The 15542-nt window shown below is 40.3% G+C and overlaps 2 protein-coding genes across 2 annotated transcripts; one reads left to right on the top strand and one right to left on the bottom strand.

Moving 5' to 3' along the window:
- Positions 1-1620: 1620 nt before the first annotated feature.
- Positions 1621-5945, bottom strand: LOC119835680 (proton-coupled amino acid transporter-like protein CG1139). The gene is made up of 8 exons (XM_038360649.1): positions 5881-5945; positions 4900-4956; positions 4672-4822; positions 4389-4595; positions 3628-3897; positions 2437-2612; positions 1951-2129; positions 1621-1871 (listed from the first exon to the last, which is right to left on the bottom strand). The coding sequence occupies exons 1-8, from the start codon at positions 5943-5945 to the stop codon at positions 1621-1623; spliced, it is 1356 nt and encodes a 451-aa protein (XP_038216577.1).
- Positions 5946-7182: 1237 nt separating this feature from the next.
- Positions 7183-10639, top strand: LOC119835832 (proton-coupled amino acid transporter-like protein CG1139). Its single transcript, XM_038360867.1, has 8 exons — positions 7183-7231; positions 7302-7359; positions 8259-8409; positions 8661-8867; positions 9067-9342; positions 9521-9699; positions 9793-9968; positions 10340-10639. The coding sequence occupies exons 1-8, from the start codon at positions 7183-7185 to the stop codon at positions 10579-10581; spliced, it is 1338 nt and encodes a 445-aa protein (XP_038216795.1). The 3' UTR covers positions 10582-10639.
- The last annotated feature ends 4903 nt before the right edge of the window (positions 10640-15542 follow it).

Here is a 15542-nt window from a genome sequence, read left to right as displayed (position 1 = left end):
CCTTATTTACTTTCTCGGGTCTCAAGCTTTCTTTGAACAAAATCCTTTCAACCAAAGTGTTAAAGTCGTTTTGGCGTAAAGAAGAGACAAGCTTATATTACGCTTACGCTTACGCTCGTTTGCGTCTCGTAGGTATCAATTGCTATAGCACAAGTACGTAATCCGATATCTTATCTACGAGAAGTCAACACGCGTCCGAGGTTCACGACGTTAATGCCGTGGAATTTTTCTCCAAGAATGACGCTCAATTAACGCTCTTGTAATTGTTTATAGGTCTCTCTCTCTCTTAGAGATAATCGGTTATTGGAGTCATAACAAGATTATGCTAAATTGTTATTATAATTTTAGATTCTTCGTAAGAATGACGTTTTAATGATAAGTTTTATAGGATTGATTTGCTTTTTTATAAATGAGAAATTATTTAAGAATAGAAAAAAAATGATCACGAAAATTGATCTAAAGCCGCGTGATTTTGCCAACGCAGCGACGCGCCGTCCAAGATCCCGCTTGAGCTACCGAATTTCTTCTACTTTTTCGGTTTCATATCATCTATACTTATAATAAATCTGTAGAGAGATTAATTCTGTACATGAAATATATTTCCAAGATAACTGCCAAATCAGAAATCAAAATCAAAAATCAGTTAAATATTTGTTATAAATTTAAATGCATTTATGTATATGTATGTATATATGTACGTATATTTTTTATTAATGTTCGTTTTATTATTTTTTTTTTTTGTTCATTTCATGCAATTCTCTTCCCTTCTTTTAAACACCACCTACTCTAATGTAAAATTAAAATATATCATATCCAAAGGTTGCCTGGCAGAGATCGCATATAAGCGATACTCCCGCCTATTTAACCTTATAAATGTTTCTTTCTCTTCTTGTTTTCTTCATCTTCGGTTCTTAATCTTCCTCATTTATTATATGTGTTAATTAAAGTATATTGTATTGTATGACGGAAACATTCTCCTCAAAATTATATAAAATATCCCACGACAGCAGCTATATATTATGGTTGACTCACAATAACACGTGTAACTCCCGATAGATTAGCAGTTTCAAGCTCAAGCTTTCTGATTACATTTGTCTACTCTTACGTTTATAAAACTATCAGTCATCCCTAATTAAAAACGTTAATATTATTAACTGTTCCATGAAAAGGAATCATAGAAATACCATAGTTAGGTAGAAGAAGTCTTAGAGAAACACCATAGTTATACATGAAATACGCTAATAATAAGCTATCGTGAATACTAAATCATGCTATAAGGATTATTTTTGTACAAGGTCGCGAACTCACAGACAGGCGGTCGAATTGATTTAAATGAAATTTCATAGAGAGATAGTTTGAGACCCAAAAAAGGTTTTTGTTCCTGGTTTTTGTTGTGTATTCGTGAAAAGGTGAACTGACCATTTTTTTCTTTGACTAAGTGGGCGAAGCCGTAGGCAGAAAGCTAGTTAGGAAACAAAAATGTAAATAAAAAATTCACAAATTAACAAATCGCTTAACTTCTAAAGCCACTTTATCATCTGCTCACATATTTTACGTATACAATAATTGACAATTTTGACATTAGACTTTTTCAATAATTTATTAATTTATTTTAAAATTTCAACGCTCAGAAAAAGACATGATGATTCCTAAGATAGAGGTGTATGTGCCGGCGACTAGCCCGACGACGCCAGCGATAAACAACGCCACATCCTTCAGTATGAGCAGCAGGCGCGCTGCCGACGGCGGCCGCGAGTGCGCCAGGCTCCCCTCCATCAGCGCGGGGAAGCAGAAGCCGAGCGCCGACAGGCACAGCGCGCCGAACAGGGAGATGAACAGCCCCAGCCGCGGCACCGACACCGCCAGCACGACTGCAAGCATCACCAAACGTCGACATCGAGGCTGCCGAGTGACGACGCAGAAGTGCTCACGCAAACTCGCTCGACTTACATGTTAACAGACACAAGCCCACGCGGACGAAGTACTCCCATAACACCAAGTTGGAGCCGCCGCGTTGCAGGCGTGGCGACAGGTACGTGTTCCACAGCACCTCCACCGGCACGTAGCAGTGCAAAGCGTAGCTGATGAAAATCGCCATCGCGTACAGCAACACCGCCGCCGATGCCAGTCTACACAATGCATGTGCCGATACGTGATGTATGTGGTTGCCTACGATCTGGACTCTAAAGTGATGCACATTACGAATGAGGTTTTACACAGGAACGAGGCTTAAGAACCTGAAGCAAACGAGAACTGAGAACCTCCTTCGTTTTTAGGAATGTCGTTTAAAAAATAATTAAGCATCACGTAAGTGCAGTACGAGTAAAGTGCAGTAAAATGCAATGAAAAATGTAGTCAAAAATATGCATTTGAAATATTTTGTTTCTAGTATACAAAAGTGTTATATTACTAAAGGGTAAATTGTATAAATCTCACGTTTCTTTCGGAAGGTCCAGGGTTATGGCATCGCTACACTCTGATCTGCAGAACATGTAACCGAAGTAGCCCATAAATAGGAACAGAAGGGTGGTAAACGTCATGCCGATGTGCAGCACGCCGCACGGCCGCCCGAACGACTTCGGCGTCTTCATATTGTTCTCCACAGCCACCACCTGCGGCCGGTACACCTTCACATTATATTCGATGACTATTTACTATCCCGGTTCATTGGACTAAAAAAAGGCTAGGCTACAAATTGCAAACGTAATTTAATCCTATTTAAAAAGTAAGTTTGGGTTACAAGCCTGTCTTTTTATCAATTTCGTATCTTTTACTTTCATCAACTTTGAACAATACAGCCATCTATATTGTGTAGGCGCTAGTAATATTTTTATAAATGAAACGCGTCTAATACTCAGTCTAAGCATTCCCGTCTTAGCGGGGAATCCATAAACAATTCAAACAAACAACAAATTCGACTTCAGCTGTACAAGGCCCAGGTGCGACCGCATATGGAGTACTGTTCTCATCTCTGGGCTGGAGACCCACAGTACCAACTCCTTCCTCTTGACCGTATCCAACGTCGAGCAACTCGAAATGTCAATGACCGTAGGCTTTCCGATAGGCTTGATTCTCTACCTTTACGAAGAGACGTTGTGTCTCTTTGTATTTTATATAGAGTATACTATGGGGAGTGCTCTGAGGAATTGTTCAACCTTTTACCAGCCGCACAATTCCAACATCGGACCACCCGCCGTAAAAACCAATTCCATCCGCACCACCTGGATGGTTGGCGGTCCACTACCGTACGCTTCACCCGCAACTTCTTCCCGCGTACGGTGAAGCTTTGGAACGATTTACCAGCTACGGTGTTCCCGAACAATTACGACATTTGGGCCTTCAAGAAATCATGGGCGGTGGTGACCACTTAACATCAGGTGGCCCACCTGCTCCTTTGCTTGCTCTGCCATAAAAAAAAAACAAATGAACGAAGTCTTTTTTTATATATCATATTAATCGCATAGTTCTCGTGCGCCTAATTACAATAAGAGCCCATTCAACAATGCCGACCCGGACCTCTGACGAAGTTAGTCCGCCACTGACTGATTAATATTGTTTTAAATAAATATAAGAAACTTATAATGAGTTATTTGACGACAAATAAACCATAATGCAGTGAGCACATACCACGCCTACGGCAGTCAACGCGAACACGATGGTACCGAAGAAGAGCGGAAATGTAGCCGGCGAGCCCCACAAGTCGATCGGCTTTTCAGACTTCTGGCCAGTCAGCAAGTAGTACAAGATGATACATATACTTATGAACGCCATCACATTAGCCACCGCGGAGTACGGAGCTAACTTTTTAAGGCTTTTGATCAAATTTAATGCAATTATGGGCGGAAGAAAAATCAACATGTACATTTCCACAGGCATTTCGAACACTGGGTCGAACAACTGAAATTAAATTATCATATCATGAATGTGATTGTAAGGTATTCCTAACTAATACCATCGTTTAATTATTATTTATTTTGTTATTGGTAAAATGGATTTTTATATCTTCCAGTCACTAACTTAAAAAAGGGGGCTAGATTTGGTTACTTATGTATATTCTAACACACTATTTGACGACTGGCTGTATAACTTATATTACATAACGCATCAAAGTCGCTGTTTTTAGATACAGATACTTTATGCATATATAAAGTACCTTAGAATTTAGCCGAGTTCAAAATCTCTTCTCATCTCACTGATGAAATTGTAAAGAAACTGTATTTATTTATGTTTCCTTTTCCTCGTCCTTCCCATTCCTTCATTCCAATCGCATTCGCATTTGCAGAGGTACTATCTGTCATACCATCAGGCGAACCATCAGCTCAGTTGCCCGCTATGACATAAAAATAAATCTTAATTTGACATGTATTTTTGAAATAATACTTAGATACCTTTTTACAGCTGTTAGCCATAAAAACAATGTAGCAACAGCACACGCCTAACTGGTAGGTAACCAGGAAGAAGTCGATGGCGGCGGGTGTCGGCCTGCCTAGCGGCCGCAGCGCGCGCGGGCCCTGCTGCAACGCGATGCGCGCCGCCTCCGGATATGGGATCATGGCAACGCGCCGCATCTTGCATACGTCGTACTGCGCCCGAATCTAGGGGCAGGGATTTCAGTGCATTGATGCCTCCGCGCCGGGTGTCCGAGTCTATCTAAAGAGCAGCCGAGCCTACCAAGACCTGTAGACAGTGCGTGACGACGACGGCGACGAGGACGGTGGCGACGAGCCCGGTGGCGACGCCGGCGCGCGCGAACGCCTGCGGCATGGCGAGGATGCCCGTGCCGAGCCCCAGCCGTAGGATGTGCACCAGCGACTCCAGGTCACTGTGAGTGCAATCGTTTAAAATAATCGATATAAGAATAATGTTATGATAATATTATGAAACTAAAGATAAACTTACGTTGTAGGGTGGAGCAGCTCTCGGTGCATGTGTGGATCATAATCGTCTCGGTCACTCCTAAAATAAAAAAGTTGATTAATGAACCATCTTTATTACGACATTATTAAAGTGTTAAAATATTGTTATTTTGAAAATAACTTTAAGTTTATAAATCTCTGTGTATTAAATGATAACCATCGTGCATTTAATAAGTAATAGGTAAATATTCAATATTTCGAGTTCGATCGAATCGCCGCTATAGAGCGAAGCTCAGTTGAAATGCTCCGCTGTGCGCATACTCACGAGTTATGAAGAAAAGAAATGAAGAAAAGGATTGGAAAGGTAAGCTTGCATGCTACTGCTTCACGCCGGTTTTCTGTGGGGGTGTGCTACTTTCCCAGTGTGAGCTGGCCCAATTCGTGCCGAAGCTTGCTCGACTCTGACATATATTTATATATGTAGCATGTAATCAGTCAGTCATTTATGCATGTAATGTATATGTATACAACAGTGCATTTACCAGATTTCTACAGATTTTTTATTGAAATTATAAAGTTGTCCTATGATATCTATCATGTAGTCAGTGCTAAACCTTCTCGAGGTGAACACAGCATGCGATATACATATTATAATGTCATGCACTAATACAATATCTAATCGAAAACTTTAAGCCAAACAGTATAGGTACTTCAATGTCATTAAAGAATTTGGTCTGACTGATGATGAATGCAGAAAGGCGTGCTGGATTCGTGTAACTGAGTTGATATGGATTTATATAGTGATTAGAATAAAGCGTAGAAATGTAGAATCTTAAGTGCAAATGACAATATCAGCACAGTAAATAGATACAGTAAATAGAAAAGGCTTTGCTGCCGTACTGTCCGCATCTATTAGAGTTTAGACTGATAGATGACCATATCTCATATTATGACATAATCTCGCATCTACCGCCTGTACGTGTGTGGTGCACTAGCCGACCGCTTCGTTCCAGTCGAGACTCACCGGTAAGCTTGTGCAGGCGCGGAAGCGTCGCGCGAAGGGCGCTCCCTCCGGCCCTCTGCGGCCATCAACACTTCCTACGCCTATACAATTAATTCTATGTATGCTTGTTTTATTGTCGAATCGATATTAATTACAGTATATATATTATACCAAACTCATAAATTTCCTGCTTCTTTTTATTCAATAAAAATAATTAATGTTGAATTTGTAACGAAGAAAATGTCACAGCGTAACACATTATTACACAAAAAAAATTCTTGAAAATGTTTACAATATAGTTTTCACTTTTACTGCTGTTGCCATGAAGGCGCTAGCTAATATAATATTATGATGGTTGGCTGTTGCCCCATGAATATGTTTCATCTGCTACTAACCCTAACTAAGTACCCCCCTTTATATTGGCCAGTATAATTAAATTTCAATATAATTGTATTAATAACTGATATTAACATACCATCCACATGTATCTCTCATTAATAAATAAATACTGTTTGATGAAATACAGTGAACCTTTATTTATTTGATTTGTTTGATATCTGCCTCTTTTGACTTTACCAATGTCACCGTAAAGTTTTGATTTCACGTGAATTTACCGGTAACATGCTGTCCGCGCAAGTTCCACGCCTTCAGATGTCCGCTCGTCTTCAGAAGTCTGTCAACTAATTGGTTGCTCATATTCAAAGCACAATATTATATTTGCTTTATAAATTACGAGCTTGTGCCCGCGGCTTTAGACGCGTTAAATTCGGAGTAGTTTATATACACATAAACCTTCCTCTAGAATCAGTCTATCTGTTAAAAAAACCCCAACAAAATCCGTTGCGTAGTTCTAAAGATTTAAGGATACGTAGGGACATGGGGACAGAGAAAGCGACTTTGCTTTATATTATGTGGTGATGGCCATAATATCTGCCAATCTGTCTCATCGATATATTAAAGTGTGACTATTATTTGTAAAGATAATAGAATCAAATCAGTTTTTAGTGAGGAAGGGTATCGGTGCTTAAGGAACTATTTTGCTATGTATTTAAGAAAGAGAATCAGCCCTTTTAGAATAAAGTAATTAATAGTAAGGCTTACCGATAGTTGTAACCATAGGTTTTACCCTTCTAATTGAAAGAAACGTACAAAGCGTAGGAACTTATTATATTTATCTGTGCAATTTGTTGCAAAGTGTCAATCGTACTTCATAATATTATGTCTTTTGTGTTATTGAAAGTCTTAACTTGCATAATAAACTTTCTAAGTGAATGATGTAAATGAAGTGATCGGTGTGGGGCGGCGCAGAAACAAGAAGACACCATGTTCGTGTACGAATTCATGGCAGGCATTGTGGACACCATCACGGGAGGTGCGAGCGCGGCGCGCCGGGCCCGTCCCGCCACCGCGCCGCGCCCGCCTCACGCTCGCTCTGCTTTCAGGTGACGACGAGGAGTCCTACGACCCGCACCAGCACAGAAAAGTAGAGAAGCCAACCTCGTGAGCTCTTCTTGTATTCTTTAAAAACTTCACATGATCGTTTTCGGTTCCGCTCGATTTGATTGTATACATCGGCACTGACAAAACTGTAATAAATGAAAAGTCTCATGCTAATATACAAGCTATTTTCTGGTTAAATGTAGGATTCTTGCACCCCCAATTTCATTGCTATAAGGTGTTGCATCGATAGTAGGTATTTATCTTTAACAACAAACTGCTTTTCTTTTTCCTCGGAATTATGTGTTTCCATAAAAATCAATAAATACCCCAGAATTTGGGGGCGACGGTGATGAGAAGTGGGAGAGGGCCACCCTACTCCACCCACTTTTTGTTTTTTGCGAATTTGAGATTGTGAGAATTTATTTTATGAAACTGTGTCTACTACTAAGTCCCGTGTCCCCAAGTGGCCAATATACATCTGTTTCACTGATCGATTATCTTTTTATGGACAAGTATATGATCCGTCTTCAATGTCCTGCCAGACCGAGACAAGTTATTTTGTGAGTCCACCGGGAATCGAACCCAGGACTCTTCGCTTATACGCTGTGCCAAGGAGGCGGTTGTGGGTTGATACTTAGATTTTTGGCTACAGATGCACGTGAGCGTGTGTGGGATAATTAGACCTTTTGATATGATGATGACCTAAGATTTTACTTGAAGTTGCGTTTATAATAAAATAAAAAAACATAGAAAAAAATATTCTTTTACATCGTTAATTTTCACAACAACTAAGCATTTCCACGGAAAAAGAAAAGTTTGATTTCAGTATCCTCTATCGATTCGACAGCACAAAACAACGAAATTGGGGGCGTAGGATTCAGATATGCAGTCAATTTCCTTATAAATGTCGTAAATGTAACCGAAATGTGGTTGAAGTGGAACGGTCGATTGTTGGTCAGGTACGCGGACACCATGATCCACCTGCTGAAGGGCAGCATCGGAGCCGGCGTGCTGGCCATGCCCAACGCTGTCAGCCGCGTGGGCGTGTTCACGGCCATAGTTGGCATGTCGCTTATCGGCTCCTTTGCCGCTTACTGCATGCAGCTACTCGTAAGACACTCATTTCACTGCTTTAGATCGTCTACCCAGTAGAATTATTATTATTATTCAATTAGGCCTTAATTTACAATAAAAGTTACTTTTACAGGAATGTCTGATATCTTCAGATGTCATACTATATAATTTAAAATGAATTTGTACTTTTTAAAAGTTTGACGGACGCAAAGAAATAAAAAGTTTGTCATCTCTTGTAAGTAACAATATAGCAGTGATTAGGAGATGGAGTATCGCATTCGAAATAGATTGCAGCACAGTACAAACTGTGCAAGAAGTGGAGGCGCGGTTACATCGCGTACCCCAAGTCCATGTGGCTGGCGCTGCAGGACGGGCCGCCGTGCCTGCGCTGGGCGTCCGGCCTGCTCTACTACTTCGTGGACGTGGTGCTCATCCTCTGGCAGCTCGGGGTCTGCTGCATCTACTGCGTCTTCGTGGCGGAAAATGTTAAACAGGTGTGTGTATGTATACACCATATATCCATTATTATATATTCTTGTTTAAGTTATATTCGGATTAAAATGTTGTTATTTGTAAGTAACATGTATGTACGAGTATTATGTTATTAAAATATTTTTAATATAAGTAGATGTCCAAGAGATAAATAAAGTGCTTATGAATGCAAACAAAAATAATGGTTTATATTTTTTTCAGGTATTCGATTTCTACGGAGAAGAAATGTCGTTGAGAATGCACCTGTGCTTCTTGCTGCCCCCGCTGACGCTGCTGGGCCTGGTGAAGGATCTCAAGTTGATGACGCCGCTCTCCACCATCTCCAATGGCGTCACCATGCTCGGCTTTATTCTCGTTTTCTTTTATTTAATAGAAGACGATGTCGTTATTGAGGATGAAAAGTTAAATATGAAACATTTAGCAGACATACCTGTATTTATAGGAATTGCCTTATTTGCACTGGAAGCTGTCGGTGTCGTGAGTACTTTTTCTTGTCGTACGAAATTATTGTGTATGTATTTTATATCTCAACTGAGCTTTACGGTAAAGGTGGTCGCAAAATGTCTAACGGCAGGTAAGCTCGCTGGAGCTATAATCTAGAAATTGACCGATTTTAACAAATATGTATTATAAGAGATATGTTCCCAATGGCTAGGTGCTAGCGTTAGAATACAACATGGAGGAACCGAAGCGCTTCGTGGGGCTGTGCGGCTTGTTCAACGTGGGCATGGTCATCATCGTGGCGCTCTACCTCTCAATGGGTGTGTTCGGATACCTCAAGTATGGCGACGAGATAGCGCCTTCGATCACTCTCAACCTTCCACAAGAACAAAAGTACGCGCAACTACATTTTTAGTTATTAAAAGTTAATAATTCGAAATGTATATTTATGTTTAGAACTGACCTATGTTTTTTTTTTTATTTCAGAAAAGCACAAGCTGCAAAACTTACATTTGCTCTTGCAATTTTTCTATCATTTCCATTGCAAAATTTTGTTGCTTATAGCATTCTATGGCGCAAAATAAAAAAGAAATTGACTCTATCAGCCAAAAGCACGTGTTTCTTCGATTATGCCTTAAGACTCATATTGGTAGTTATACCATGTAAGTATATGTTGATACTCTTATCAAGAGTAGGCGTATTCAATAATTCAATGTCTATATACGTGCACAGCACACAGTTTGGAAAATACAGAATTATATTTAATACCATGCGTATGTGGTTCGCTGCGTTAATATTATAGACGCATGACCTGTAATAAATAACACGTCATGCCTCTATCCTCTTACTATCGATCGTCTAGTACGTTTAGCTAATATAGGTTTTTGTTAAAAAAAAAATATTGAACAATGCTATCATCTCAAACTTTAAATAATTGGCGGTTACGAGCCGCTCGCTCCGCGTCACTGTGGCGACCTGCGAGTGGCGAGCGGCGAGGCCAACAGCCAACGCGAACAGTGCCGTGTGCGCGCAGGGCTGCTGGCGCTGCTGATGCCGCACCTGGGCCCGTTCATCGCGCTGTTCGGCGCCTTCTGCCTGTCGCTGCTGGCCGTGGTGTTTCCCGGCATCATGGACGCCTGCATCTGGTACCCGGGCCAGTACGGCTTGTTGCACTATCGCCTCGTGCGAGACATCGTCATTATCTTCGTCGGAATGTTCTGCCTAGTCTCCGGTTGCTACACGTCGGTCATCGAAATCGTCGAAGCGGCTGAATGATTGTCCATACGATAATTTCGTATTATGATGTATCAATAAATAATAATTTTGGTATTGAACAGCTTTTCTCTTTTATTCCAAGAGTTCTTTAATGTTTTGTGATGCATGCTCAAAATATAAAAAATACTTATATATATGATCGTAATTACTATAGAACTCGAAGCAAACTGCTCCGTCTCTGCCTTACCACAGACTTATAATATACTAGCTGCGCCCCGCGGTTTCACCCGCATAAGCCCGTATCCCGTACTTATGCGGGCGGGCGGGTCATATAACGTAGGAATATCGGGATAAAATGTGCTGCCTATATGTTATTCCAGTTGTCCAGCTGTCTACGTACCAAATTTCATTGTAATCGTTTCAGTAGTTTTTGCGTGAAAGAGCAACAGACACATACACATCCTTACAAACTTTCGCATTTATAATATTATTAGTAGGATTAGCTGCGCCCCGCGGTTTCATCCGCGTAAGTCCGTATCCCGTAGAAATATCGGGATAAAAAGTGCTGCCCATAGGTTATTCCAGTTGTCCAACTATCTATGTACCAAATTTCATTGCAATCGGTTCAGTAGATTTTGCGTGAAAGAGCAACAAACACACACACATCCTTACAAACTTTCGCATTTATAATATTAGTAGGATTAGCGATCCGCCGCCTGCTACGTTTCGCTTGGCATACATATTTATTTATTTATTTACATGTATAGCGGGGACGCGAAAAAATCAACTAAGAAATAATGTTTTAGTCCGGTCCAGTAGTTTTTGAGATAAGCGTGTTCAGACAAACGAACAAACACACTCTTCAGATGTAGTATTTGTAGTATAGAGGGTGTAGTAATATAATATCATGCTCAATCCATAATTCTGCAAAGAATACGCCAATATTTTTGAAATCATCTTAAAATCGCAACTCAAGTCTACACACTTTCCCCACCACCGCAGATTTTGATGTAGGTTAAGTTTAAATTTGTTATTGTATAAAATAATATTCTATAAATGAATAAAGCATGAAAAATAAGCATATTGTCTTATTATGCTTATCAATTTAATTTTTAATAAGTCAGCTCAAAAAGTTTGGTTTCGGTGTCAACGCTTGGCGCGACGAAGGGCCTTGTCGAGGCGCTCGATGTGCCGCAGCTGCCGCACCTGCCGCAACAGAAGCCGCACGTGCGATGTTCGCAGCGCCGCCACGTCGCCGGCGCAGCTCCACATGCCCGTGCAGCACTCGCATTCTCCTTCTCCGCCTTAATGACGTGTGAAAAACAAACGAATACAATATGTTTAATCTATAATATATAGAAAAGAGAGTCGTGTTAGTTTCACCAGTCACAACTCAAGCACTGCCCGACAAATTTGATTTGTTGGACGTGGATTAGAATAATAACTACAAAAATTTTGAAAATCTTCAAAAACAAAGGTCAATCCAGTCAGAGCCAGGGCGCGAAGCTAGTACAACTAATATAAATAATGGAACTCGGTGTGTGTTATGCACATCTATACTATAATAGAAATGGTCGGGGTAAAATTCTGTACATTGAAGATATTTAGACTTTTTGTGGCGCGTTTCATTGTTGATACTGAAGTATTAAAAAAAAGATTGCCTGTCTGTCAAAATCTCGAATGAGCATCACGCAAAAACTACTGAACGGATTTTGATGAAACTTGGTATAGTTATAGCACCTACACCAAGGAAGGGTCTTATTTACTTTTCATTCCGGAAATTGATACGATTTCTGAGGGGGGAGGGGTGAAAGTCAATCTAAGTATTTATTGACGAACGCGAACGAAGTCACGGGTAAAGCTAGTTGTACAATATATTCTGATTGATTAATTATTTATTGCTTATTACACACCCACGCGTTCCGGTGACTGTTCATTTGAAGTCTTCTCAGATCTGCAAAGATGTAACCAAATTATAACAGCAAAATAATAGAATTAACAGACCCAAATCAAAAACTGAAGGGTCAGATGAATCCCCAGGAGACTTTTTTTAGATTGAAGACTGATAGAGAACCATAAAATAATATGCCACCATTGTAAAACCATAAATGATAACTAAAAATTGTTAAGAAACTATACATGAATACTGAATTATTTTCTAACACGCATAAGTACTGTCTACCCCATTACGCAGTCCTTATACCTTCAGTATATAATATATATGGAATGCAATATGTTCCGAGTACGTAATTACTGTGAGAGTGGTCCGTGCGCCTGGACGGCAATGTTGCGGCAGGACGAGTGCCGTTCCCCCACGTCTGGCGCGACTTGAAGTTGCTCCTGATGCTCCTGCTGCTCAAGCGGCTCCCGCGGCTCCTGCGGCTCCTGCGGCTCGTGCGGTTCCTGTGGCTTCCGCCATTCTAGAGGTTTCGGCCTACCAACATTTTACCTTTTATGAAATTTTATAGGTTTATACCTAAATCCATTAATTCTTGGGTTGATTCATGGTTCTACACTATTAATTGTCTAGTACCAGTATCAAAGTAAAAGTACCAGTTAATCCACAGGCCAGAAAATTACCACACGAAAATGCTACGAAAAGCTAGAATCATTTACTGAATGTAGGAGACGAGAAATCTTCGGCACGCATTGGGCCAGCTCGCATCGAAGAAGGTACCACACCTACAGAGAACATCGGCGTGCAATAGTCAACGTACGTAAATGGGGGAGCCCGAGGTCCGTAGCCGTTTCTTCACCTGTTCTAATCCTTTCCTTTATTTCCGTTTTGTAATTTAAACAAAGGTAGCAAGGTGTTAAATTGTGCCATTTTAACACCTGATTTTAGTTTGATTGGTCCATTCCCCGATTTTATAAAATTTAGAAGTTTAGAAGTTTGTCTACTCAAATTAGTATCTCTGGTCGCCGTTTCGAGGTTTGACTACGGTTAGATCAACATATAGATTGAAGTATTAAGCAGATGTAATATTGTATACATGATAGAAACACTAACGTGGGTAGCGAGTCGGCGGCGAGCGGCAGAGGCAGGGCAGCGAGGAGCGCGCGTACGGCGTGCCGCGCGACGCGCTGCGCCGACCGCGACCGCGGCTGGCGCGCAACAGACACCTCCGTTATATTACTTTACAACAGTTTATTTATTAAATATATTTAACTTTACTTTTGTTGCTTTAGGATTATACCTACTTACGTTATAAATTGCTTAACTTTTGTTAATGTACGAAACATTGCTACCCTCAAGCCGACCCCATTGCCCGTCTTTTACGGGGTCCCATAAAATAAAACAGGGTTAACTGCGTAAGCAGTTGATGTATCTTGAAAACTAGACCAAAATTGCTAGATATTTAAGATTTTCCTTGATTTGTCCACTAAACACTAATTGAATTTTAAATTTGAGACTTCCGTGCTTGCTAGAAGTGTCTAAGACTTTTGGAAATCGGTCAGTGAGTGAGTGAGTGAGTGAGTTAGTGAGTTAGTAACAAAATCAAGAAACTTTGATTTTTATCTGTAATAGTAGGGGAGGATGCTTAAAGTGGATTTACTCGAGCGTTTCGGAAACATATTAGAATTCATAGATTTTTTTTTATTTTTTATTTCTTTTTTGCAAATACTCAAGCGCGTTAGATATTGTTATTTTGCATGCTCCAGTATGTCGCTGAAAGAAAATACATATTAATCTTTCGACATTTATGGTAATTTCGTGGCTATGAAGTAAGGGTAAAATTTATAAAAACCTTAATATTATATATTATATTACACAAGAAGTCCAAAACTGGCTCACACATGTCATTGTTATGTAACCTGGGCCAAGCACTAATTTGAATTAACGAGTATGAGTAAATAATTATGTATGGCAGGAAATTATATTAGTTGATATCTAAAATCCCAATATTAAACAGCCAAACAATAATTCGCTTCTTTATCCTTCACCGATTTAAAGTGAAAAGCAAGTAGTTGGAAGGCAGAAGTGTCAGATGAAAACAAATAAATTAATAGTTTTTGATTTCAAGATCAAGCAAAATGATACCACACCACTTTTCACTTTTAGACCCCCACACACAGCCACAGCACGCATTCTGTTTGACAATGCTATAAATTAAGACTCAAATATTTGAACCATTTATCGATACTTAGTACAAAGTAACAATAATCTATTTAAAGCAAATTCGTGTGTATTTCCTCGACCAAGATTTTTCCAACATCACTTTAGAAATAAAGTGCAGTAAAAAAAAAAACGATCTGAGATACGCTCAGTACCCGTAGCAGAAAAGCGGTGACCACAATCTGATAACAAGTACCATGAAAGTTCTCATTTACAATACGCAGAGATTATGATAAATATCAATAACAGAGAAATACACCTTTTTCTTCTTTTTGTCTAGTTTGGTGTTTTGACAAATATGGGTCGAGCGCGGGTCGGGTCTCGCGGCGGGAAGCGCCACCAGCAGCACTGGCTCCAGTGGCGGCCGCGCGCTGAAGTACGAAAGCGGTCGTGGGGCGCTAGAAAATATTAATGCTATGTATAAAAGCGACTTGTACGAACGGTTCGATCGATGTTTGCAATTTGCGCGCATTTTCCGCTTCATATTATCCACTTAGGTGCTGGATACTTGCGTGAAAGCCACACCGGGAGGGGGAGCAGCGAGCAGCGGCACCAATGGGGGGAGCAGCGCGGGGAGCGCGGCGCGAGCCGGCGATGCCGATGGACTGCGTCGGCGCCGCGCCTGCGGCCACGCCTCTACGTCGCTCCTGAGTGCCATACGAAAATGTCATTGTTTTAGTGGGTTTTAGTGGTTTAGGTTTTTGAAGATTCCACAAGAATCTCATCTCTCACCACAGATAAAAAATATTATAATATGAAGTACTGATATATTTGAAGTAATTCTTTGTATGTTTTAAATATATCGTAGTGATGGTTATATTATAATAACTACATTACAAATATTTATGAGTGGTGGTAGCGCTTACCATCAGGCGACCCACTAGAAATATTAATTAACTAAATA

The sequence above is a fragment of the Zerene cesonia genome, chromosome Z, assembly GCF_012273895.1.
Source record: "Zerene cesonia ecotype Mississippi chromosome Z, Zerene_cesonia_1.1, whole genome shotgun sequence".
Lineage (NCBI taxonomy): Eukaryota > Metazoa > Arthropoda > Insecta > Lepidoptera > Pieridae > Zerene > Zerene cesonia.
Note: the sequence above shows the minus strand (reverse complement) of the source record. Positions and strands in the feature narration are given on the sequence as shown.

Bases quoted from the DNA above. Each gene is read 5' to 3' on its own strand.
- LOC119835680 (XM_038360649.1), bottom strand. From the start codon at position 5,945: ATGGCCGCAGAGGGCCGGAGGGAGCGCCCTTCGCGCGACGCTTCCGCG. The intron at 4,957-5,880 runs GTGAGTCTCGAC...TTTTTATTTTAG, and splicing joins GCGCCTGCACAAGCTTACCG to GAGTGACCGAGACGATTATG. The intron at 1,872-1,950 runs GTAAGTCGAGCG...TGATGCTTGCAG, and splicing joins GGGCTTGTGTCTGTTAACAT to TCGTGCTGGCGGTGTCGGTG.
- LOC119835832 (XM_038360867.1), top strand. From the start codon at position 7,183: ATGTTCGTGTACGAATTCATGGCAGGCATTGTGGACACCATCACGGGA. The intron at 8,868-9,066 runs GTGTGTGTATGT...TATTTTTTTCAG, and splicing joins TGGCGGAAAATGTTAAACAG to GTATTCGATTTCTACGGAGA. The intron at 9,969-10,339 runs GTAAGTATATGT...GTGTGCGCGCAG, and splicing joins CATATTGGTAGTTATACCAT to GGCTGCTGGCGCTGCTGATG.